The sequence below is a fragment of the Corapipo altera genome, unplaced genomic scaffold (genome assembly GCF_003945725.1).
Source record: "Corapipo altera isolate COAL_440 unplaced genomic scaffold, ASM394572v1 67, whole genome shotgun sequence".
Lineage (NCBI taxonomy): Eukaryota > Metazoa > Chordata > Aves > Passeriformes > Pipridae > Corapipo > Corapipo altera.
In genome coordinates this window covers 3809705-3834457 of record NW_020884906.1, presented here as the reverse complement: position 1 = coordinate 3834457, position 24753 = coordinate 3809705, and the positions used below count along the sequence as shown (strand labels likewise).

At 41.8% G+C, this 24753-nt stretch overlaps 1 protein-coding gene across 2 annotated transcripts in view; it reads right to left on the bottom strand.

Moving 5' to 3' along the window:
* The window catches only part of TMEM132D (transmembrane protein 132D), a 228553-nt gene that overhangs the window by 24380 nt on the left and 179420 nt on the right, over nt 1–24753 (bottom strand). For both annotated transcript variants that reach the window (XM_027652329.1, XM_027652330.1), the window contains exon 5: nt 15655–15798. In XM_027652329.1, the coding sequence (XP_027508130.1) occupies nt 15655–15798 (144 nt within the window). The remainder of the gene's footprint in view (nt 1–15654; nt 15799–24753) is intronic.

Sequence of the window (24753 nt, the reverse complement as noted above, 5' to 3'; positions counted from 1 at the left end):
GTGGATCAATACTATTTCATTTCTGTCTCTCCTTCTTTGCACAGTCAAGTAAAATAACAACAACAATGGTGGTGATGATGAACATTTTATACTTGAACTACTCCTATTATCGAACAGCATTTTAGCCTTTTGCAGAAAAACCCTCCTGACAACACTTTGTAAAGCACATCATAGTGAAGTCTCAGTGTTTATGACATAAATGTGTGCCTCTGCATGCATTTTTTCACATAAATATGCATTTATATGGTATAGATATTATTATCCTCATTGTGTGACTGAAGGAATTAACTGTTTATGAAGCTTTCCCATGGTCACAAAGTACTGGGGAATGTTATCTGCAAATGCTGTCTGGGATGAGAAATGAAGTCTCATCACTCCAAGGTCTGAGAATAATCAACCAAACAATGAAAATAGCTACATTTAGCATAAATAGGAGAGCCAGGCCAGAAACATTCCCTCTCACAGACAGTCTAGAAAAAAAATCATTAAACAAAACCCACAGTCGTGGAATGGATAGAAGTCCAGGTGAGGAATGAAGAGATGCAGTTTTTATTTCATCTCTGCCATTTGACCTCATAAAAGGTATTTTTCTTTTTGCTCTTTCTGTTTATTCGTGAATGTTTTATTCATGGCTGTTTAGGCTGTCACAGGACAGTCTCTCTGGTGGGGAACTGCAGTTTCTGGGCACTGAGACTCTGCACTGTTGGGAGGTGCAGGTGCTTTTGTAATATAAATGTAATAAAAGAGACAGGAACAACCATGGGGAGAGCAAACACCTCTCTGTGCCTACAGCTCTCACAGTGCACAAGGCAACAGCCCAGATATATGGGATTTAGGCTCTCATATGCTTTGGTCTAACAGTCAGCAAAGCAGAGACAGTTCTTAAAACATGCTCAGGGTCAATACAAGATTAGAAAAACATCGGCTTTTCTCCCCATAACCAAAGAGGAGGTCAAACTGTGCCCTAGCTCTCAGCCTTTTAGCCCCAGGCAGCTAATGGGGTGATGAGGAAGGGCAGCCAGGTGCCATTTGGCCTGCAAGGGCAGAGCAGCTGATCCTGCTGCCAACCTGAGCTCACAGTTCCTCCAAGCTCCCTCTCACTTTCAAAGAAATGACAGGAGGAACACATTCAATAAAACATTTCAGCAGCTGGTTTCAGCCAGGACAGGGAATCGAAGGTGGAGGAGGATGATTTGAAAGCGTTTTGTAAGATTTTAGCTGCTTGTTCCCTATTGCCTCTTATGGGAGTCGTGCTGCTTTGATCTTCCAAATGCTTTCACAGTCTTTCCATCCTGACAACGTACCTATTTACTGTGAAATTGAGGTGAGCCCTGAAGTTTGATATCTGAACTATCTTCAGAAGAAAGAATAGCCAGATTATGAAAGAGACTCCATCTGAAAGCAAACTACCCTGTTGTATCGACACATCTTGCTCATTCTCAGTGTTTAGGAATTGATGATGTTGACAACAAAGTCTCATAAGCCCTGATGAAGCTGTATTCCATGTGAAGACACCAGGGTACAGGAGCTACAGGAATGAGCAAGGTGGGTCTGTGTACTCAGTATCTGGATCTCTTCCAGCAAACTCCTGTTTAGAGCTTATGACAAATCCTGGACACTTGATGGGACAACTGTACCAGCCAGCAGCTTGTGTCTCCCTTACAGGTTGGAAGAAACAGGGCTTAAGAAATCCCAGGAAGATAAGTGGAGCAGTTTTTACAGCCAGGCTCTCCAGGAACTGCTCATTCTGGAGTTAGGTGGATACAGGGAGTGTTTCACTCCATTCCAGGGTACATGACAGTGCAGCCTGTCACATCTCTGGCATTTCACAGACACACTTGCTCTTTTATAAAGACCTCATGGCCAAAACCCAGCAACACTCATGTATTTAGTGAGGGTGCTGTGCCAGACAGACTCAGCCTCCAGTGCTTCACTTATGCTAATCCACAAGTCCCTGCATAAGCATTCCCTGGCCTACCTTGCAGGCACCTGGAGCAGCTGGGCAGCTGCACCCTCTCCTCTTGGTTTCCAGACAACATGAATAAACTGGACAGCTCGACTATATGCAAAGTTCCCTGGAAAAATGTACATAATTAATGCAAGCTCTTGGCACAGCGAGCTGGCAGGAGCTCAGCCTGGTTTTATCCTTCACGCTCACAGTGGGCTCAGTCAACAGCTGATGACCAGGGCTGAGTATTATTGGGATGATCCTGAGCTCAGCCTGGTGCTGCAGCTCCAGCTGCTCAGCAGTGCCTGTGCCATCACTGAGTCGTGCTCAGCTTCAGGACATCCCCTGAAAGAAGTGTCTGTGTGTCTGATGAGTGTCACTCACCCATTCCCAGGCAGAGTAAGACTGAGAAGGAGGGAGCCCTCAGCAGGCTCCACAAAGTGTTCCAAACTTCTCCAGGAATTGCTTGTGAGATTTTCAGGTGAGCTATTAAACTCCCCCTCAGGGGAACAAGGGTTGTCTTGCTCAGGAAGATGCTGAGGGACTCACTAAGATTATTCAGATTTTTTTTCGGAAGCAGGTGATCCCCACCATGAAAAATCATGTTATAAGAAGAGAAAAGCTGATTACAGGATGTGTATAGTTCCTCCCTGGGCTCTTCTCTGCTGTGTCTCACCCAATCTCTGTGTATGATTCTGAATATTTCACTGGGCTGAGATACAGGAGTGAAGAAGAGGGCCCCAAATCCTTTTCTTGTAATTTGTTTGAAAAGCAGGACTTCTGAACAGAGAAAGATGGAAAATGAAGATGTGATATTTAGAACAGAACTACGACTCCTGCAATTCTCAGTGGGGAGTTATTCATACCTTTAGGAGTGCTGGGAATGAAGATGCACTTCAAAATTTTGGCTTCCAAACTAAAAAAAGAGTTGTTCTTATCACCTTCAGACACTGACAGGAGATCTCAGCGCAGTTTCATCTGGATCTCTCAGCCTTCCTCCCTCACACAAGGGAGATTTTTATTCCTTTGCAGTCAGAGGTGGATAGGTATGAATCCTGAAAGGCTTTCACAGGCTAAACCAACTCTTTCCACATTAGCAGACACTCGGAGGTGCCACTCACACGGCATCTGTGTCTGTCCTACCTGCCTTTTAGGTACAACAAACCACCCACAGAAGCAGCCTGGACAACTCATTTCACCAGGAATGCTTTCATCCAAATCCTCAGAGCTGGCTAGCATGGAAATATCACTGTTTAGGCTCTTTGGATTACAGCAGTTCCTTCATTGTGTATCTTCTGACCAAATTTATGAGCAAAGGTTATTTTCCAATGGATGGATCCATGTAAGCTTTTTTGTCTTTTGCACAAGTTCTTAATACAGCAAGTGTGTGCTGCAAAAGCAAGTTTCCTTGTACTATATTATTATTCCTCATACAATTTTAGAGTTCATCTACCTTAAGCAAATCTGGCTGTTTCAGCTAAAAGTTGTGCAGCCTTAGGCACTTTTTACCAGATGAGCAGATGATCTTTTTAACACCTTGAGTTTCTGACTCTCATATCTTTCACTAAATCAATCTCCCTTTCATGATCTGTATTTGTACCAAGGCCCAATTCTATTACAACTCTCTCTTCTGCTCTCTCAATTTCCTCTATTATTCTTTTTTTTGGTCTATAATATCATTTCAGTGGCTAACTCATAGGCTGTCAGATCACATTTAGGAACCGAGACTTGAATGTGCAACATTACTTTATTTTTACGAAAATCCACGATAACTAATGCAGCAATTCAATTTCTACCAGGAGGCTTCATGTTTGGTTTCCTATTTGTCCTCTAACCTCCATCCCTCCAAACAAACTTTTACATCTCTATTTACATATGGGGATCATTACAGTTCTTTCATCTCCCTGTCTCTGCGTCTTCAGAAGATATAATGGATTTAGGCAGGAGTTTAATTAGAAACTGCTCTTTTCTGTGTTTCAGGCTGCATTTCACGTGAAAGGGTAAAATGTGCCTCTAACAAATGACAGACTTGATGTAAGGCCCCAGAAGCCCCAGGCTGGCTGGGTAAGTTTTAGTGGAACAGACAATTAGGCAGTGGGAGGTCACGGTGCTGCCCCGTTCCCCAGGAAAGCCAGTGTCCATTTTACAGTGTTCATTTTACAGTGTTCATTTTACAGTGCTTTAGATCTTTGTAAGGAAATCACCCTCAGCAGTTTGCCTCTGTTTTACAGTGATACCCATGCAGGCACCATCAGGCTGTTTTCAGCAAGGTCTTTGCTTATTTTCTTTCTTCAATAAGCAGGGAGTATCTCAGAATTGCATCTCAGGCACACACTCTGGTCAGTCTGCCCTGGCCTCCTGCACTCCTGTCATGCTCTGAAGAGGAAAGAAAACATATGAGGCTTTTCCACTTACAGATAACTGGACTGGTCAGCGCAGTGTCAGCTTCTAACAAAGGAGCCAAGTTGGGGCCGTTCTCAGGAAGAGAAAACATTCCAAACTCCAGAAAAGCCTGTCTGAGTGATGGTCTCATTGTGATTCTCTGATTAAAACTCATTAAAACTTAGGGCAGCCCCAAAGCACCCATGAAATCTGCCACCAGCAAACTGGCCTGCACAGGGACTGAGTTCCAGAAGACATAAATTGTCTTTCTCAGTTCCAACCTGTGCACTACAGGCATCAGGTGGGGCTGAACAGAGAACTTTGCACCTGAATGCTTTACAAAAGGAAATGTAACAATAATTGAGTAGTAGGTCTGAGGATTCAGCAGAATTTTCTATACTCACTACAGCTGGCTGGATGATGAGAGCTTTTCTACTTTGGGGTTGGTGGATATCAGCTGCCCCCTGCCAGACCTTGCCAAGGATGGTTCAGATTTCATCCTGATCATGCACTTAAACTGATCTCTTGAATTTTATTATCCAGTGGAACCTGGAGTTGAGTCCTCAACTCCCATCACACTACACAAGCTCAGTGACCTTAAAGCACACTGAAAACCTCAGCCTTACAATCAAGTTGTTTTTCTAATCCTTCATTGGATCCTTTCATTAAACAAAAAATAAGAGTCTGACATACCAGACAAAGCCAATACTTACCAAATCTGGGGAAGCCATTGTAAAATAAGGGGCAGCTTATGGCTAAAGAAAGGATTAACGTTGTCTTGACATATTATACCAACCTCTGGCAAAAGTACATGATTAAAGATAATTCTTTAAACTAGAAGTTTGTAAACAGCTGATCATTTCACCCTTGGCAGTGTGTAAACTCATCTTTTGCTGATGACTGAGTGGTAAAGAGACCAAGACCCTTCCATTGGGGATCCTCCTTCCACCAGCACTGGAACAGATTATTTCTTCATTGTTTCCTGTACTGCTGAGCTGGGGAAGTCCACTCCCAGCTAATGTGATTCTGGGAACATCACATTCATTCATGTTCCCTAATAATTTCTTTTCTGCAGTTTTCCTGGGTCGAACACACTTTATGATGTTTGATGCCTCATTTTATCCACTCACTTTTCTCAGAGCCCAAACAACAACAAAACAACCAACCAGCTTGTGAAGAAAACTCTTATCAGTAATTAGCCTTGCAGGAGACCAGATGATAACTGTCAGATCTGGGTGCTGAAGCACAGGATGAGGTTAATCACACCTCCACACAGCTTTCCTGGCAGCCTGGGCTCCAAAGAAATGAGTATCAGTGAATGCTCTCCAGCTGAATCTACTTAGAGAAGGGAGAGTAGAGATGAGATTTGACACACACATTGTTTAACCTGGGAACAAAGGGCAGAATCTGGAAAACTACTTGTCAAGGTGTCTTCAAAAATTAGCATAGTACATACAACTGTACTGCCAGAGGGGCTGTTTCTTATCCCATCTGCAGGCCTGTGTGAAATCCTTGTGATGAAATTCTCAGCCCCAGGGAAACAGCTGCTTTCAAGATTTGTTACAAGCTTGAAACTCAGCTCAGCATCATCAAAATGTGTGAAGAACTTTCAAGGAAACATGGGCTGACTTATGGCTGTGGCACTGAAACAACTGAAATTGGCTCTGGCTGATCTTTGCTTTCAGCACGAAGCTGATGCCAAACTAAACCATCCAGTGATGGTGGGAGCTGTGCTCAGGCACAAACAATTTCCCAAGAAGGAACAGACTTTCTCTTCTCTCATCCAATAAAGTGCAGAGTAATCCCATTAACTACACTGAGTTAGCTCTGGATTTTCAGTGGCAGAAACGAGACCAATCATTAACAGAAATTATATTTCTGTGCATGTGAGACAAGCCCCTGATTTTTTCTTTTAGTGACAGTCAAGTGCAACTAATATAATGCTCACAGACAATGCATAAAATGTAGTTTAGTACCATCCACTGTGCCCTCAGATGCCTAGTCACCAGGGCAAATGATACTTTCCTTTATTACTGAAGTTTCACTTCTCCCTCTCTGGCTGTGAGTAGAATGAAATGGAGCATGTAATGGAACGTCATATTCACAGATTTCATTTTGGTATCAGCTCCAGGTCTGTACAGAATCTCAAACACTAACCACAGCTTTTCACATGCTCACAAACGCTACAAGAAATTGCTGAAGGCACTCAAATCCTGAAGTCTAAAGGAGATGCCCTGAATTTACTCAAACAAAAACTGTTTACAGCTGCAAAATAATTACCTGCTTGCAAATAATCACATTATTTTTAATAGTTATTATATGGAAGAGATTATATAAATTGGGAGAAAATATCAGCTTTCTGTAATACCCACCTGCTCTAAATACACAGTTACACTTTTAACTAAAATTGAAGAGCCATTAAAGCCACTTTTTGTAGGTGCTTAGGTTTCTAATTTGCAATTACATTAATTGGATTTGAATGCCTAAATAGATTCAGAAATCAGGCTTAACATCCAACAACCAGTTAAACAAGATGATGCTGCAAACTAAGGCTAAAACAGGAAAGCTGTTCAGCATTTCCATGGGTAGCTGACATGGGAAAATTAATTGCACTGATGTGTCCTACAAACAAAAACAACACTCAAGCCACAGTCTTGGAAAAGGCAACAGGTCAGATCCTGTCACATGTGTAAAGCATGAGAGCTATCACAGATAATTACTTTTGATAATAAACTGGACTCAGATAACTCCTTGAATTCTGACACCTCAACCACTTCTCAGGTGTGTTTGGCTGGTTTACCTTCTTATGCTCATGAAATCCTTCAGAAGCATGATGTCATTCTTTTAAGTAACTGCAAAGAGAAGTTAATGGGCAGCCAAAAATCACCACGGAAAATCAGAGAAGAGCTGAGAGCATGAGCCTGGACTTCAAACAGCACAAAAACATCTGCCTCAAAGCATACTCTTTCTGAGCTATTTGAGGATGGCAATTTGAAAAATTATGCCACACAAAAAGCATCTCTGGAAAAGGATGAATTGATCTTTCCTGGGACACATTTGCCCTGCCTGAGCTTACCTATCTCCCTAAATCAAAGTTGAGCACTTCTGCAAATCTTAAATAAGGAACTGCAGGATCTAAACATGCAGCCAATGGTGCTCACGAGCCATTAGGATGCCACTACGTATTTTATTGTCTCAGAGCTCTCAGGAAAGCTTGGCAATGAGACTGATATAAGAAGGTTAATAACTGGCAACCCAAAGGGTCAGTAAGGGCAGAAACAGAGAGAAAAGATGCAGCAAGCACAGGAAAACAGCAAAAGCAGCAGCAACAGACAGTGTGGAACAGCTGGATGGCAACTGTAGGAGAACTGCAGGAGCAAGAGATGAGGCTACCAAAGGGAACTGTTCACCCTCTAGACTTAGTGTCTACATTTCTCCACTCCTTATTAATTAATCAGTCCTTGGTCTGAGAAATAGGGACCGTGATTATCTGCTCCAACCAGAATAGAAAAATAATTTGAAAAGTACCCTTTTTCAGGGGAACAGCCACAAAGGTCTGAATCTCACCTTGTCTGAGTCAATTCATTTAGCTTGTGGCCTGGTATACAAACTCCTTGCCCTCTAAGATTCAGGCAAAGAGGGTTACATGCTTGCCTCAAAAAAGGTCCTAGAAAGGAATGCAAAATGGTCCAGACAGTGAATAAAAGAGAAGAAATCTTCAGTCAGCCAACCTGCACAGACTCTGTTACGTAAGAAGTCTGAAAATATTTCTAAATCCTTCCTTACTCAGTCACCAATATTTTATCGTGCTAGTGTTTTGTATGGGCTGTGATTAAGTTAAATTTAACAGCAGAGCTTCCTAAAGACTCTGTGTTCTCTCCCAGTTAGGGTTATGCACATTATTAACAATCATAATGATAATGCTTGTATAGTACATTTCATGTAAAGATCTCCAAGTATTTTTCAGGGATTTAGTATTAATGCTCTTTATCTGTCAGGGTAATTCAGGACCATTATACATCCTTTGTACTTGTCTATGCTGAGACAGATCAAATAAAGAACATGCCAGGGACCACAATAGCACCTCGATGTCACAGCTGAAAGCACATGCCAGAGCCCACACTGTCACCAGCACATTTCAGTGCAGCACCTGAAAAACCAGCCAATGGGTTATCTAATCGTTATCCAATCTTATTAAGGGAGAAATGAAAATCAAGTGTCACACACTCTATGCAGACTGAGCCCTTATTAGAATCTGTAATGCCCAAAATCCCATCCCAGGTTTAACCATTAGAACACGTTTCCTTTCTTCATTACCAACAAAGAGAGGACAGGACACCATTAAAAACTCAGGCTCATTATGCCCTTTCCACCTCTTAGCCTTCCTAACAAACGCAGGCTCCCCTTTTCCTTCAGATTTGTATGTCCAGAATAAGACCCTTCTTCTTCCAATTATTTCATAGCTGATATTCAGGATACTTCAGATCTGACCAGCAGTTTCTCTACTACCCCCACACCACGAGCCTCACCTCAGCTTATACTGATACAGTCCTCACAGAGCCACAGGATTTGAGCATATTTAAATCAGTTGAAAATATCTTGTTACACGTATTTTTATTTTACTAAGACCAACCCTTTCCATAGGTAATACAATATCTGGACAGTCCTGGAAATGATAAACTAAAGCAAAGTCATTTAGTGGCTATGGTGTATCTGATATGTCCAGAAAAATCCCAGGTTGGGCTGAGAAGGTAGTAATTTATATGGTATATTGCAGCTTTTTACTGTGTGGTAACAAAGCAACACAGAGTTTTGTGTCATGATCTGGAGGATGGCTCAGAGAGCTATAAATACCTCATCAGCTCAAAGAAAGTGGCAGATGGTCACTGGAACTGAAGAACAGAGTTTTAAAGCTGAAGGGAACTTTTTAAGAGAAAGAATCACAATTTGTAACGATTAATGCAAGTTCCTGTTTTGGAGACAGGTGTTACTGGATGATCTAAGTCCAATTTATATCATTTGTATCAGTGTAACATCATCTGCACTGCTGGCTCAGCCCAGTGGAAGGAAGAAGAGAACTCATTTCCCCTTGTTCCTTGCTCCCTCTCCACATTTTCTCTAGAGATCAACCAATCTCTTCTCACTGAGATGCTGGAGCACTTCTCAACACACTGGGGGGGTTCAGTTTTCAACAAAGTGGGGTTTGAAAGCAGCTAAAATCTCTAAGACCACTAATCCCCTTTGAAAGACAAGGGGATTTGGACATTCCCACACAGGTGTCTTCCACTCCACAAATCTGACACATCAGAAATAGTTTGAGCCACTTGGAAGATCCTCATGATTGTTCCTGAGCATCTTCCCTGGGGGGATTCACAGGTACAGGGCTGGGATAAGCCTTTCACACGGGTGGGATCAGACTGATGATGTGACAGCAGGGGAATGCCTGGGCAAAGCCATCATTTCACATGTCATTTAAGCAAATACTCCACAGAAAGAAGCTGTCCTGGCCACCCTCTCACCCTCAGCCACTGATTCCCACCCCAGTGTCACTTCTTTCCCAGTGCTGGCACGAGCACTGTGAGCATCCGAAACCAGCTCAGTGAGGGAGCTGAGCAGGCACATTCCTCATCCCCCAAGAAAATAAATGGATTCATTTTCACTCAGCAGCAGAGACAAGGATGGCAGCTCCCTGTCACTTAGCTTTGAACAGTCACAGAATTGCACGTTAGCAATTGTTTAACACATTAGGGACATTCATCAGCCCCTTGTGGGTTCAGCAGATGATTAAATTTGCTCACACAAGTCCCCTTTGACATTGCTGTTCAGATATTCTTTAGATTTTTGCCTCATTTTTTTTTTATGGATATAGACATATTTCTTCCAATAAAGGAAGAGAAATACCCACAAAAAGAGATTATTATCCCTGGCTCTGCAAGAACAAATATTCTTTCCCATGAAGCACAAAGGGACAGATTCCTGGTTATCTTCTGTAGAATTTTGAAGAAGTCTCTATTCAGGAATTACTTGGAATTTTTCCATTACAGAGAAGTTTTGTGTTTTATAAGCTTATAGCCTTTCATAAATATAAAGGAAGTGCAGTCAACAGTGACTGTGGCAGCCAGGCTGGGATTTTCAGTATGGATGATTACAAAAAAGGCAAATAATGCCACAGAAACCTTGTTACTTTGCGAGACTCGCATCGGAATGTTGAATTGGCAGTATATGAGAGAGACAAATCCAGTAACTTCAACAGCTTTAGGTGAGTTTCAGACAATTCCTGGGAGATGCAAGGCTGTTATATCAGTTCTACATCCAGAATTCATCTTTGCCATGTCTGCTTTTCACACCAGAGACGGCTTAAAATTGTTCCTGTTTCCTTTTCAACCAACATCAACAGCACATGGACTGAACTCCACAGTTACTATTACAACTTTTAGTTTTGATAGTGAATTTTTCTGAGTCTGCCCTGTCTCCTGATTACTAGAAGAAAGCAGAAAAAGTACTTTTTTTTCAAAGTTACTTCATCCCGGGGTGAAGAGTTCAAAAAGATTCCAGTGTCAGGAACGTTGAAACTGAGGGGAAATGACAGGACATGATTTCATCATTTACTATCAAAATGAAATGTTTAGACATTGCAGAAAATAAAAACATGCATTTTTACTTTTCATGTTTGCTGACTTAAAGTATTTTTTTCCAAGATGGATCAAAATTTTTGGGGATGGAATAAGACAGTTCTGCTGGGGAGAGAAATCACATCATATTGTGGAAAATCATGTCATGATCTTGATCTTCACCAAACCCTCAAGGCACAGATTTATTTTACCATCATTAGTTTAAACTTGGGAGATCACCAGACAGCTGGGATTCTTCATACCCTTGTTTTTAAATTTTTGTGTATCCTTGCAGTACCTCCATTTGGGGGCCCATGCCTTTGACCTGCAGCTGTGAGGATTTTTCCTTTCCAGTTGAAAATGTGTGTAATCAATGCATCCAAGAATGTGTTGTTAAAAGAGTATCAATGGACTGTCACTGAAGTACAGTGGGGAAATCTGCAGCACTGGAACTGCCAATGCTAAACTGAGGAGCAGATAAAATCCTGGACTCGATTATCTTCTCCCTTTGATTTTTTTACTTTGTCACTCCACTGACTTTAGAAGAATTCAACTTCTCCCTGAAGTGCGCCAGGGTAAGGAAGAAAAGGAACAGCTGTTAAAAGTTTAATGCTTTAAAACACTGTCTGCTTCAGGCTATTTTAAATGCTCTGGCACTTCAGGTTTTGTAAGGTCTGTCACTTGATTAAAAAGATGTTATTTTGCCACTGATAAAACCACACTAAGTGTTATTGAAAGATTTATTAGCCTGCAGTAATATTTTACAAATTGTCAAGTGTGCTGTTATCCCCTCTAATACACTCCAAAGTGAACAGAGCAGAGCAGCTGCCAACCTTTCCCTTGACCAGCGCTGACTCCCTCTCGTGTAGCTGGAGCTGCAAGAGTTGCTTTCCAGCTCTACAGGATCCTGGTAAACAGCAAGGAGGGATAAACATTCCTGCTTCGCTTCTCACGCAAAGCCAGAGGGATGAGACTCTGCAGAGCACGAGCACAAACACCAGGCAACCATTCCACAGCCAGAAGTGGTTGTAGAGCCTTGGGAAATGGGAATTCAGAGGGAGAGGCCAGGCTGTAACATCCTGCACAGCCTCTCAGGTTGTGCAAAGGATACCAGAAGTAACACCCTCCTTTCAGTTCTGCCCCAGGAATTTGCTTGTAATGCAGGCACAAAGCACACCTGCCTCCCTTGGCATCCCTGCCTCAGAGCCAGGAGCACAGGATGCTCTAGAAGAAAATAATCTGAAGGTATTTTGTTGGAAAGCCACACAGATTTGGATAACATGCAGATTTTGAACGGAGTCCTCTATGCAATACACAGTTCAATATAAAAAAGGGACAGAGAGATTGTATCCTGTTCCCAGTGTTGGCACCACTCACTGTGTGACTTCAGGCAAGTGGCTCCTGGACAGAGCTGAGAATGTGCTGGAATTTTTAGTTAACTGATCAAACAAAATGAACCTAAAACTGGTTTTGTTTCAGGGCAACCAAAATGCAGATTTTCAATTAACTCATCAAACTGAAAACCCAGAGAACTGGGAAGTTTTGCTTTGGAGACTTCTAGGCTTTGTTGAGCCTTGTGAAAAAAATGACCATTTTGAAATGAAAACATCTTTTCAAAATGAAAGATTAGAAGATGTTTATTTTTCCTTTTTCCCCATTCTTGATTCAAGAATTTGATCTATATTAACAAAAGAATGTCTTCTCACCAATCTCTCTCCTTCCCACGAGGTCAGTAGGAGTTTTAACATCAACTTCAGAACTTTAGAGTGAACTGAAATCCTCACCTTAACTTTTCTGTGTTATTTGTAAAACAGAGCCTATAACATGCCTCCATTTTTTGTTGTGGTTACTCTGTCATGCTGGACCAAATAATTTAAGATAACCACTTGGCAATAAAAATATTGTTTCAATGAACTACATTCTGTCCTGACTTATTCAACCAAGTTCAAGCAGGTGCAGTTTGGCACAAAATGAGTTAATGCAGAATTTGGTCCAGTTCTTTAAAGTTCTTTGAAGTCTCAGATGAAAAAAATGAGTAATAAATGTGGACCCTGAAACGAAAAGAAGAATGAGGTATCCTCATTCTGCAAGGAAAATGAGCTTAACCTCCTCATTAATCAACACCAAAAAAACAGGAATAAAAGCTAAGCCACGAAGACATAATCAATCTGTTAGATGCTACTTGACAGGTGCATTGAAAAACAGCAACAATAAAGACCCAAAGAAATATAATCTTAATCTTTATATTGCAATGGGCATCTTAAGCAGATTTTTTTTTTCCATTTTATATTCAGTACTCTAATTCCCAGAGAACAGAAACTCTAATTACAGTTGCTTGCTGAAGGCTGGCCAGTAATTATGTATCTTTCTCTTCATTAGATGCCTGTGAAGGAGGCTTGGCCTGAAACAGAGCAGGTAAACTGGAAACCCTGAGACACGTTTTCAATTAAGAGCTCATTTTAAACTGGCAACTCATTTTAATGCTGCTGAAACCTGCCCTCCTACTGCAGAGGAGGGAGCCCAAAATGTCCTGATCTCTGGCTGGTGACAGCCTGGTTGGACAGACACACAAGCCTGTGTTGGTATGTTCATGTCCTTACATTTAATGACAGATACAGACTTTACTGCTGTGACCTCTTTGCCAGGGCCAGAGCTGAGCACAGGCTGCTGCAGAGTTATGTCAGACAGAAACCACTGCACCAGCATCCAGTGACCAGGCCAAATGACTCTGATAAATTACAACTTCAGAAAGCAAAACTGATTTTTTAAAATGTCTTCCAAATGACACATTTGCTTTCAAAACCTTTTTTCCAGTTCACCCCCCCCCAAAAAAATAAAAAGTTGCTGGTGAGTTAGTGAGGTCCAATAAATTCCACAACATGAGGACCCCAAATAATTTCTTTCTGTTTTTAAATCTAGATTAAGTCCAACAGCTCACTATATTTGGCAGATTTACCAGATTCAAAAGGGCTTCACAGAAGGAAGAAAAGAGAAAAAGATTTCTATTAATACAGCCAGAAAGACACATTTAATCAGAAAATAGCAACATGGTGGCTCTTCAGATAAATAGGAACCCTGAGTAGATTTTAAAACGGGAAACATAAAAAATGCTGGACTTTGAAATTGCTTGTGTTCATCTTGTATACCATAAATTATCATCAAGGAATTACTTAAAAAAAAGTCCAATGAGTGTAAACCCAGCAATTTTTGGGCAAAAAAAGTATCTTTAGAGATAGCTCAAGAAAGATCATTTCCTCCCGTACTCAGCTTTATCCTTCAGTTACCCTGCTCTAAGTTGTCACTGTCTCGTTAACATGAACCTGCTAATCTTGTAGGGATGTCTCAAAGTCCCAACAGTTCCCCATATGACAGTAACAACCAAGTACCTACAATCATCTGTGCCTAGAAAGGCAAAACATATCCCCTAGGAAGAGTGTTTTTGAGGTAATGGGGCCCAGGGAGGCCCTGAGCTCTGTGAATCCAAATTAAAATGAACCATAACAGGCAGAATGCTCAGCAACCCACTCAGCTCTAGGCTAAGGCAAGTTTCACAAAGGCCAAGTCCTCAATAAGGGGCAGTTCACAAAAGTTAATGGGATAACAGTGATTTCCAGCAGCTGGAGGGGTGGCCTGAAGTATTTGCAATCGTTCTGTGACATGCTGGTTATCTTACAAAAAAAATTCAATTTTGACTTTTATTTGTGGCTGTGTCTCTCAGTTCCCTCTTCTCAAGTGACAGCCACAGGTGAGTTTGAGAAAAGATAAAAGCTGCTGTAGACAAGGCAGCTTTTCTGTCACTCTGCTGGAATATTCTCCACCTTATCTCCCACCATCACCACTGCTGTGTCCTTCCACCCACATGTCAGTCATTAACCAGGAAGAGTGGGAAATACTCAGGATTTCTTACAAGCTTTTAGTAGTAATATTGGGACCAGCTGAAAGCCTTCAAGAAGCACCAATTATCTTGAGGGTCCAGTCTGACCCCATGATTTCAGTACTAAAAAGGGACTTAAAGGCATTCCTGCAAGCTCTCACCTCATCACTGGCTAGGAAAGTCCACACTGAGTCACAACTGAGAGGAGCAGCTTATTATTGCCTGGCATTTATCTTTCAGGAAGTCTGGGCTACAGAGCTGTTGTACAGAGTAAATCCACCAGCCAAGTGTCTTATCCAGTAATTTCCAGTCCATGATTGGTGGCCAACATGCTGCCTGTGAGACACCCTGGTAGCAGTTATGACCAAAGAAAATACCAAAAGTAAAGCTAATGGTGTTTACAATACACCAAATAATTATATATCCAATTACAGGATATACAGAAGAAAGAACAGACAAAAACTTCTTACAGCTCCTGTTCCAGTGTGGCAAACCAACTTCAGAGGAACCACCTCTGTCTCCACAACATCAGCTGTCAATATTCCTGAACCTACACAGCCCATTTAATTGAAAAAGTGAAGGTACAGTGAACTCTGAAAATACTTCAAAAGTGGGAAGTGTCAGACAATTCCAAGTATTTGACAAGCAGGTTGGAAAATGTGTGATTTTGTGTTTGGTTTGTTGCTTCACTGAGCCAATCTACACAGCAATAACAGCAGTAATAAACCTCTCTGTTCCATCAGTAGAGCAGTTAGGAAGATGAAAGAACTCATCCCATTAGAGAACACCACTGTTTTGCAGGGCCTCTGCCTTTGTGTAATGGAGCAGTATGATCCTACCTTAATGACATCTTCATCTGAGGATCTGCACTCCACAGATTCCAGAAGGTCAGTCACAGTCCCATCATCTTCCACAGAAATCACTTTGACAGGGACAGCCACTGTTTTCCCAGTGAGAATAGCTGTATTCAGGATCTCTGCTTCCTAAGAGAAAAAAAAAAAAAGGCCCTTTAATTAATATATTTTGCTACTAATTCATTAACATCACCTAGATTCAGCTTTGCTTTAATTCCTAATGGCTCTGCCAAGAGCTGCTTCAAGTGCAGCAGGCAGGAAAGACAAACTTCCCTCCCTTTGGTCCTGGAACCAAACTCCCAGTTCTGATTCAGGGCTGTTAAGTTTTTGTCACGCCCTAATTGTTATTTCATGGTGCTCATCAAGTGCCAAAGCCACCTGGTACCTGAGGAATGACCCTGCACCACACAAACAAGATGCACCTTGCATTTAGCAGTAGTGAAATCTCCATCCTGAGGAGCTCATCAATCTTGCTGATCACACAAAAACAGTGTCTTAAATCTTGCTGGTTTACCCAGAAAACTGTTTTCTGAAAGGTTTTCTACGAACTCTGAAATTCTATGACATTGCTGGACAAATACAGTGCAACTGTTAGGGAGTAAGTGTGGACTGAGGACAGTCAGAAATTCACTTTGCCTCAGTCTCCTGGGTGATCTCTCACAGGTCCCTGCAGTGAGGAAGATTGTCTGCAATTGTCCTTATCTTCCAGCCCACTGCCATCCTGCACAGGGCCTCTGGCTGCACCTTTGGCTGGACACTCAGGCTGGAATCAGCTCCAGCCTCAGAGGCAGGTTTCAGGCTGCCCTCAGGGATGCAGTCTTGGCAAAGTCAACAATTCACAGCCTGCAAAACAGTGACACTCTCTCTCCTGACAGATAACATGTGGTTTTTCTTTGCTCTGCCTCCAAGGGAATTAGTTGGAGTGCCATTGTTCAGGTCCTGCATAAATGACTGTGTGGAATCAGACCCTCTTGAGGTTTTCTAGGACTTATCCCAGCTCTTGTTGGGTAAAGGTGGGCAAATACATATCCAAAACACTTTTTTTACCATTTAATGAGGCTTGTGCAAAACCCTCCTCTCCCAAAAAGAGGAAGGATGCTGAGGGCTCTTTAAAGAAGATGAGCTCTGCCCTGACTCGTGTCTGTCACTCTTGTGATGATTACTGCAAAATGCATTCCTTGGATCTAGTTCATCACTTCTAATTTAAAAGTGCTGAGTTCTGATTGTATGAAGAGTGTGAGACTAAACAGTGCTCTCTGTTACCTGGGTGTCACCTCAGTCTGGCACCACAGATATCCCTGAGCTGTGCCAAGACACTCAGAGCACAAATTGCTGTCCCAATCCTTCCACCCTTAATTGCAAGATCCTGCTCGTTCCTGGAAAGGTCTCTGAGCCTTTCAGAACTGTGCCTGAGAACCATGAACTACCCCATAGAACAAGAAGCTCTTGATTTCAGTTGGCTCTTGTGCAATAAAGGCTTCCAAAGCCCCCCAAGTGCTAAATTCTCATTATCTAAATAGCTCACGCTATGAGTTCTGAGGCTGACCTGATTTTACTTGTGGAAGACAACAAAGTTGGAACCCAGCTACCAGAAGATGATGATTGCTCCTAACTGCCTCTTGGGCTAAAGAGGAGAAGCTGAGATTTCTCTCATCTAAAGGATTCACACAAAAAGACCTTTTCCTACTACTTAAAGAAACAGACACACTTTTCTTGGACAAATAAAGCAATATTTAAAGAAAGAAAAAAAAACCCCTTCCTAGTCACTTTGTAGCTGCTTTGCTAAAGTTGCCCCATCCTCACCATGATCTTTAGGGAAGGGAGAAAGAGGATTTCACAAAAAGAGAACTTGAGAAGAAAATCCTCTCCCTCCCTCAGCAGAAAAGCCCCGGAGATATTTTGAAATTATAATTCACACAAAGGTGAAAATATCTGCCTGTATGGTAAGGCCCGTCTGTCTTGAGCACACATTTGTTCTCAGGACAGAATATATTATTAAAGCAACTGAGTTCTCAGATTTGCAATTAAGTTTCCAGGTCGATTTTTTTCCCACACCTGGGCTTTGCAGCAAAGTTACTGCAGGCAGGTTATTTAGAAGCTTTTTCTACTTTCCTGTAGCTCCTCCACAGAGCTGCACATGGAGGCAGCTTGACAGAACAAGTGCTATTAAGCATCCACTGTAATTACAAAATCCAGGTGTTAGGTCCTGGTTTTGCAAACACTGGGGCATGAATCTCATTTCACTGGGACTGTTTGAGGCCACACCACCTACCTAGACCTGCTCCCCCAAGCAGGCAGAGCTTCCTCCCTCCAGTTGATCCATTACAGTATGACCCTTGCAATTATTTTATAAAGCAAGGGGAAGTTTAATAACCAAGCCTTTGAAACAGTGTGATTAATGAGTTCTGCTTACCAAAGGCAAATGTAATTTCCCCTGGTAAGAGCTGGGAACTGAGAATGATTCTCAAAAGCTTCATGAATTTCTTCTGAACCTCTGGGTTTTTTTCCAGTGCTAGCTTTGGATATCCTGAATATAGACTGCATCCTAATCCACCTGTTTGTTGCCTGCCATTTTATGGAAACACACAAAAAGTCAGGATATGTTGTACCTCAGCTGTGTCACTGCCACTACCCTGTTCTTCTTGGGACCTTTCACAAGGTACATCTAACCCACAGGGAATTTCTGCATGTCCAGAGGCTCACTTGGCTCCAAAGCTCAGTAACATGGCCTCGGGTCCTGCCCCAGAGCTCTCTGTCTGGCTGGCAGGTCTGTACTTAACCCAACTCTGTAAATAATCACAGCAACTTCAATGACAGCACCTAAAAGCAACGAGATGAGCACGTTCAGACCTGATTCTAAGGTAAGGAAGCAAACACCCAATGTTGCTTCTATCCAAAATCGAAGATCCCAGACTCAAAGTTCTGTAGTTTCTGTTTGTATTCGTGTTCTAGATCCACGTTCAGAAACAAAGTGTTTTCAGAACCATGCACAGCACAACGAGCAGCATGTGACAGCACTGCTGATTCTTAGACAAACATAAAAATCTCCAAAACAATCTTTGTCCCCTCTCTCCCAAGGAAATGAGGGAGGTGGGGGCCGAGAAGTAATGCCTGGAGTTCATACAAATGGCTGTGATGGTTCTCTGACTTTCTATCAACAACTCCTTGTTCAATCCCAGGAAAACAGATCCACCCAACAACTAAAGTAAAAGATGAGCAAAGCAAGCTGGCACTGGCCTGAAACTGTGCTGATCAACACTGGAATAACTGAGCTGTATCTCCTGTTTGCAGAGATTTCAGTACCTCCACCTGTATGGACTTGGAGGATGATTTCTTTAGGCACCTGGTTTGCATCTCATCCCTGAGCATAGAGGCATAATAACCATTTACAATGAACTTACACAGCAGGGCCAGAGTAAAATGCTCTTTCAGGCACTTGTTTAATGGCCAGAAAGGTCTTAATGTTCCCCTGGTGAAAGCATATGAAAATTATTTCATTTTGAGGAAAGGAACATGATACTTATTTAGCTACACAGAGATTTATAGTTGAGAGTCTTAGCATGCAAGAGCTATAAATCTAAATAGTTACTGATTTAAAACTGTTGCTTTTTGCTGCTTAAGTGATAAAGGAATCTCCTGAAGAAATATTATGTTCTTTATCCATAACTAACATAGATTATAGGAGATAAGATGTCAAGGCACTGGAAGATGGGAATAGTTATGCCTTTGCAAAGCTACAGCCAAATAGTCTCACTGCTAAAAGTTGATTCCCTAAGCAGCCATTAAAAAGATGCTGAACTTTCTCTAAGCATTCCACAGCATATCTCTATAATTCTCACACAGTGAACCCTTCAAATAATAAAATGAAATAACAATCAGAGAAAAATGTGTCTCTTCATGTATTAGAAACGGAGGACCAGGTAATCTTTATTCTGAAATAGCTACCACGGTAAATAAATAGTAATACTTTAAAGAAGATTCTGGAGCAAGCATTCTTTGCCTACTGAAGAGATTCATATTAAATAACTGAGCATATTAAGCCCTCCAGCAGACACACATTCAGAAGATGTACACAGTAAGCATCTATTTAAGTAGAAATGCAGAAGTGAATACCTATTAGTTTTTTCAATTTTAATTGGTAGCTTCCCTGCAATTTAATTTCCCTTCAGACATCTTTTGCCTTATAATTCCTGGGGTGAAAAAAAGGGCTTTAACAATATCTTCACAAATTTTAAGGAATTTCTGTTTCTTCCCCTAGTTTTCTCTGTATACACAGTATTTCCTTATGTTTGTATTTTTTATATATGTATATATATATATAAATTTTTAAAATAAATAAATCCAAGACTAACTCATGCTTAGCCTTGAGGCCCCACATCCAACTTCTGACAAAGAAAAGTTCCGTACTAACTGTCAACATTCTTTTCCAAAAGCATTTTAACATGAGTCAACACATCAATTTAACACTGAATCCCTGTTAGCCCTCACACAGCTACAAGCAGCAGTGAGCAAGGCACCAGCTTGCTTTCAAAAAAAAGACCTGGAGACATGTTTCCTCAAAATAACTTGGATGGATCTGCAGCTCTGGGGGGGTCAGTGTGCCCCCCCTTTTTCTGCTGAAGCAACAGCCACCAGTGGTGGTCCTGATGGCTGCATCTGGCTGGGGTTGGACTCTGGGAGACAGATAACAGCACAATAGCTGAGGGCCATAAATCCTGCTCAGCAGCTGAGGGCTGCTATGCAAATATGACTGTAAGTCAATTGTCTCACTCCACAAACAGTGGGCAGCACACCAAGAACAACCCTTGAGTAGGGAACCTCTCAAGGTTACTCCTCGAGGCTGAGAGAATCCTCGAGGCTGAGAGAATCCTCGAGGCTGAGAGGTTCCTGACCATGTCAGGTGCTCAGCAGGGAACTGGGAATAGAAGAAGTGAAATTCTGAGACCTTGGTTAAGTGTTACAGAGGACTGGTTGCACACACACAATCCTTTAGACATGAACCTCTGATCAAGCCTGGGACTCAGCCTGGATCCACCTGCACTCTGCTCTGTGAAATTTAGTACACAAGGGAGTCCTTTTGAACCTCATGAGTCCAAAGAAGGGTCTCCCTGAGAGTTCTGTCTGACCCTGTCTTTGATGCAATAAATACTCAAGTGCACCTTGAGTGCCACTGAATCTTGTTAAACCACTGTTGCATTTACCATTGGATTTGGTCATCCTACTCTCTTATATATCAATAAAATATATTGTAGCTTCTCTCTTGCAAGTGAAAAGCATCATTCCACCTGCTACACTCACACCTGTCAGAAGAAGGGCTTCTCCTCCTACAATACATAAGGAAAAAAAGGCATTAAAAAGTCCCCACAGCACTGTAATACATGTCCTGTAAGCACAGCAGATCTCCAACTGATTTTTTTTCATTATGGTGGAAAATATCTTTGCGGGCTAAAGATCTAATTTCAAAAATCAAGCATGTTCCTTTTTGTTATCAATAGGTATTTTGGCTTTGGGGTAAGCTATGTACAGACTGCAATAGGGAAGAGAATAAAATGATCCCTGAAATCTCCAAAAGTCCAGAGCACATCACCAAATGAGAACTAACAGCTGCCTGTAAATCCATCCCATTTGACACTCCTTAATATTCTCAATTTTCCTCTTTTTTTTTTTAATATATTTTCTATTAATCAGCATGTAGAGCATTAACCCATGGTACCACCTTGAATCTTTTCACTATTTAGTTTAAAAAAGACCTAGATTTTCCTTCTCTTCAGCTAGCAGCCATCTTGCTTGTATCAGAGAATCCATTCTTCAGTCATGCATAACTAATTTCAAATCTTATTTAGCATCAAGTCTCAGAATTAAGAAGCTAAGTGACAGCTGTTTAATTAACTCCTTAAGCTGATTAGAAAGCATTACAGAAATCCCCCCAAGGAAGAGTTTATAACTGTCAAGAGAGCCTAAGGCCACGTTAATGCTTCTGTTTAAATTTAGTAAGCTTCTAAACCAATAAAGTCTAAATGCTTGACATTCTCATGGATGTGGTCAAGTTCAGCTTTTTGCCTCCTGTTACCACTGCAAGGATAGGAAACAGAAACAAGGACATTGAAGAGATTTGAAAAGTCAGGAGGCAGCAGCTGAACAATAAAGCAAATAGATGCATCTCTCTAAAGGAGCTGCCCTGGGCTGGTCCCATCCAAGCCTCGATTTTACGGGATTAGTGCTGGAGTAAAGCTGAGCTTGCACCTTAAATGCAGAGTCATCTCCCAGCCTCTGGTTGCAAGTAAAAAGGTTTGTTCATTGGTTCTTAAAACTTAAATCCACCTTTAATGACAAGATTAAGGCAGCTGAAGTACAAGTTTTAGAAGCAGCTGGCGGGGCCAGATACAGGGTGGTGCAGACAAACCAAAAATGCCCCAAAGCAGATTTTCTTGCCTGTAATACATTATTGTCAGCTCTGAGCTTGCAAACAGCTTAAAACAGCTGTTTGCAAATACAATTCTAATTTCTTTATTTGCCCTGTGGTTTCCAGGTTCTTTAGGAAGCACTGAAAAAAAAAAAAAATTGAAAAATTAGCTGCAATTCTTCTGCATCCAAAGGAATAAAGATACAGTGGCCAAAATAATCTGTGAGGCCTTTAATATAAATAGAAGAGTTGTGAGTACAAGTTGAAACACTGCAAGTATGAGAAATGATGGTGAAACCTGAATGTGAAAATGTGAAAAGACTGACATGAACTTCAAGGTTAACTGTTTGGTTTAATGTGTGCCCCCTTCATCACACCAAATGAAATCTGAAGTCACTGGGATATAAGCAAATTAACCACATTTAATTCAAGCATTTCCTACTTAATCAGCTTCCTTTTTATCTCAGTACAGGCAAGAGAGCTCCACAATCAGATGTGCTGACACAGGGTTAAAGAGGAGCATCCACAGAAAGCCAAATGCAGGTTTCTCTGGATGGATCTACCTGCTGACTCCCAGTCTTCCACACAGCCGCTGGAGAGGGGAAAATGGATTTTTTTAATGGCAATATGTGATTGCAAACCCATTGTTTAGAAAGAAGTGGGTGGCAGAATCGATGCTTGAATATATTTTTCATCCTTTCCTTTTCAGTCTGTGATTCCTTGAATAATTTAGACTCCATGCAGTGGGGATGACTCACCTTCAGCCACGCTCTCACTCCTCCTCTGCTGGGGCACAAACAGTGCTTATGGAGAGAGCAGATTTGGCAAGGATGAGCAGTGAAACAAAGCCCCACGTGCATATAAAGCCCAGTAATCACAATTTTCCAGTCAAAAAACAGGGAACAGCCAATGGCTGGATTGTGCTGTAGGGAAAAAGGAACATGGGATAATCAGAGAGACTCTGTCCCTCCTACTGTCACATATGAGGCATTCAGGAAAAATACCTAATTATATTTAATCTGAGACTTAACTTTTGCAAAGCCTTTCAGCTATTTTATATTCTTGCTAACAAACTTTCATCTCTGCATAGACAGAATCTTTCACTGCTAAAGTTGGAGGAGGGGGTGAGGAAGAAAAGCTAAATATATAAGACAAGGCTGTGTGTAGTAAATAGAGAGAGAAGGAGCAAAATAAGAGGTAGGAGTTGCAAAGGAAAAGTGGGATCATTAGAAGATGGCCAGCAGTGAGAGGTCTCTCATTACACAGCCTGTGATGTTCAGTAAAAAGCTCAAAAAGGAAAGAAATGCATCTCAGAAGCAAAACCCAGGTGCTGCTGTACCTGCCTTGATGAAGTGAGGCCACTGTTCAGGCTGGTAAATTCCCTTGTTTCACGTGTGTGTTGCTATAATGGGCAATCCTGGGCTGTGGACACTGCAGGATTGCAGTGATTGCAGGATTCAATTCCACAACTTTAAGCGATGAAAAAAAACACCTTAGAAAATAAATAATCTCACTCCGAGGGAGAGAAAAACATCTTTGCCTGTTGTGTCTCTTTTCCTTACCTTTGTCTGTCTCCTGTATCTCAAATGGAACGGCTCGAAACAGGGATTTTTTCTGTTTTGTTTTGTATTTGTACAATGCCCAGCCCACGGTTCAGACCCGAGGTCAAGCTGCTGGACCAGCTTACAATTGGTAACACTTTTCTTGAAGGTGAAACACGGCAAATACACAACAAATGCAAAGAACAAAGCCAGGGTGAAGGACATCACCTCCTTTTTTGGTACTCACTGGTATTTACAGCTCTGCTGCTGGGATAAAGGCACCCAAGGATTTAAGGTCTCCCACAGTGACTGCACAGAGCAGAAGGATGTCATTTTTAACCTGCATTTTCTGTATTTCTGGGAGCAGGCAGCACACAGGCAAACTATCTAGAGAGGGTAATGAACTATTTAGCAACAGGTCAGTCTGTAGCATTCCCAGGAAGCTACACAAGCCATACTGGATCTCCCTCACACTCTGATAGCTGAGGAGTCGAATCCTCTCCATGGGAGTTCACTTTTTTTTTTTTTTAAGCTGTAGAGGCAATGTAAATTTAATTTGTCTCAGGTTTAAAAAGACAAAGTCCTTTTGATGTCTAACGTTTAGGAATTGTGTTAGCATACTCCTGGCAAGCTGTCCTTTGGTGTTTGGGTGGTTTGCAGTGCTAAGTAGGCTACCATGATCCTGGGAAGCTGTCATGTACGTTCACTGTTTATCAAAGTCAGAGCTAGGGAGGCTGTGAATTGTCAGGCTGGGGCTCTTCAGAGAAATTGCTAATTAATTCACAGGCTCCAAACTGTAACTCCATGAAGCTGTGTGTGCATACTTGATTTTGGTCTCCAGACAGACTGCTTTCGCTGATAATCAACAAGGTTTGCTGCTAAAAGCAAGCAAGCAAACAAACAAACAAACTTGGGGAAGATTCCTTCTCAGCTTTCCCTAGGAAGGCTGCCAGCACTCCCAGACACCGTCTCAGGAGGAAAAGGCACGTCTGACAGCCAAAGGAGACCTTTCAGAGGAGCAGAGCTGGGAGATGTGGCCTGAGGTGCACGGATACACTGTGCCTGATGCCGCTCAATTGCTGGGACTGGGGAGACTGGTAGGGACACGTCACGCAGAATTAGCTGAACCCAATCCCAATT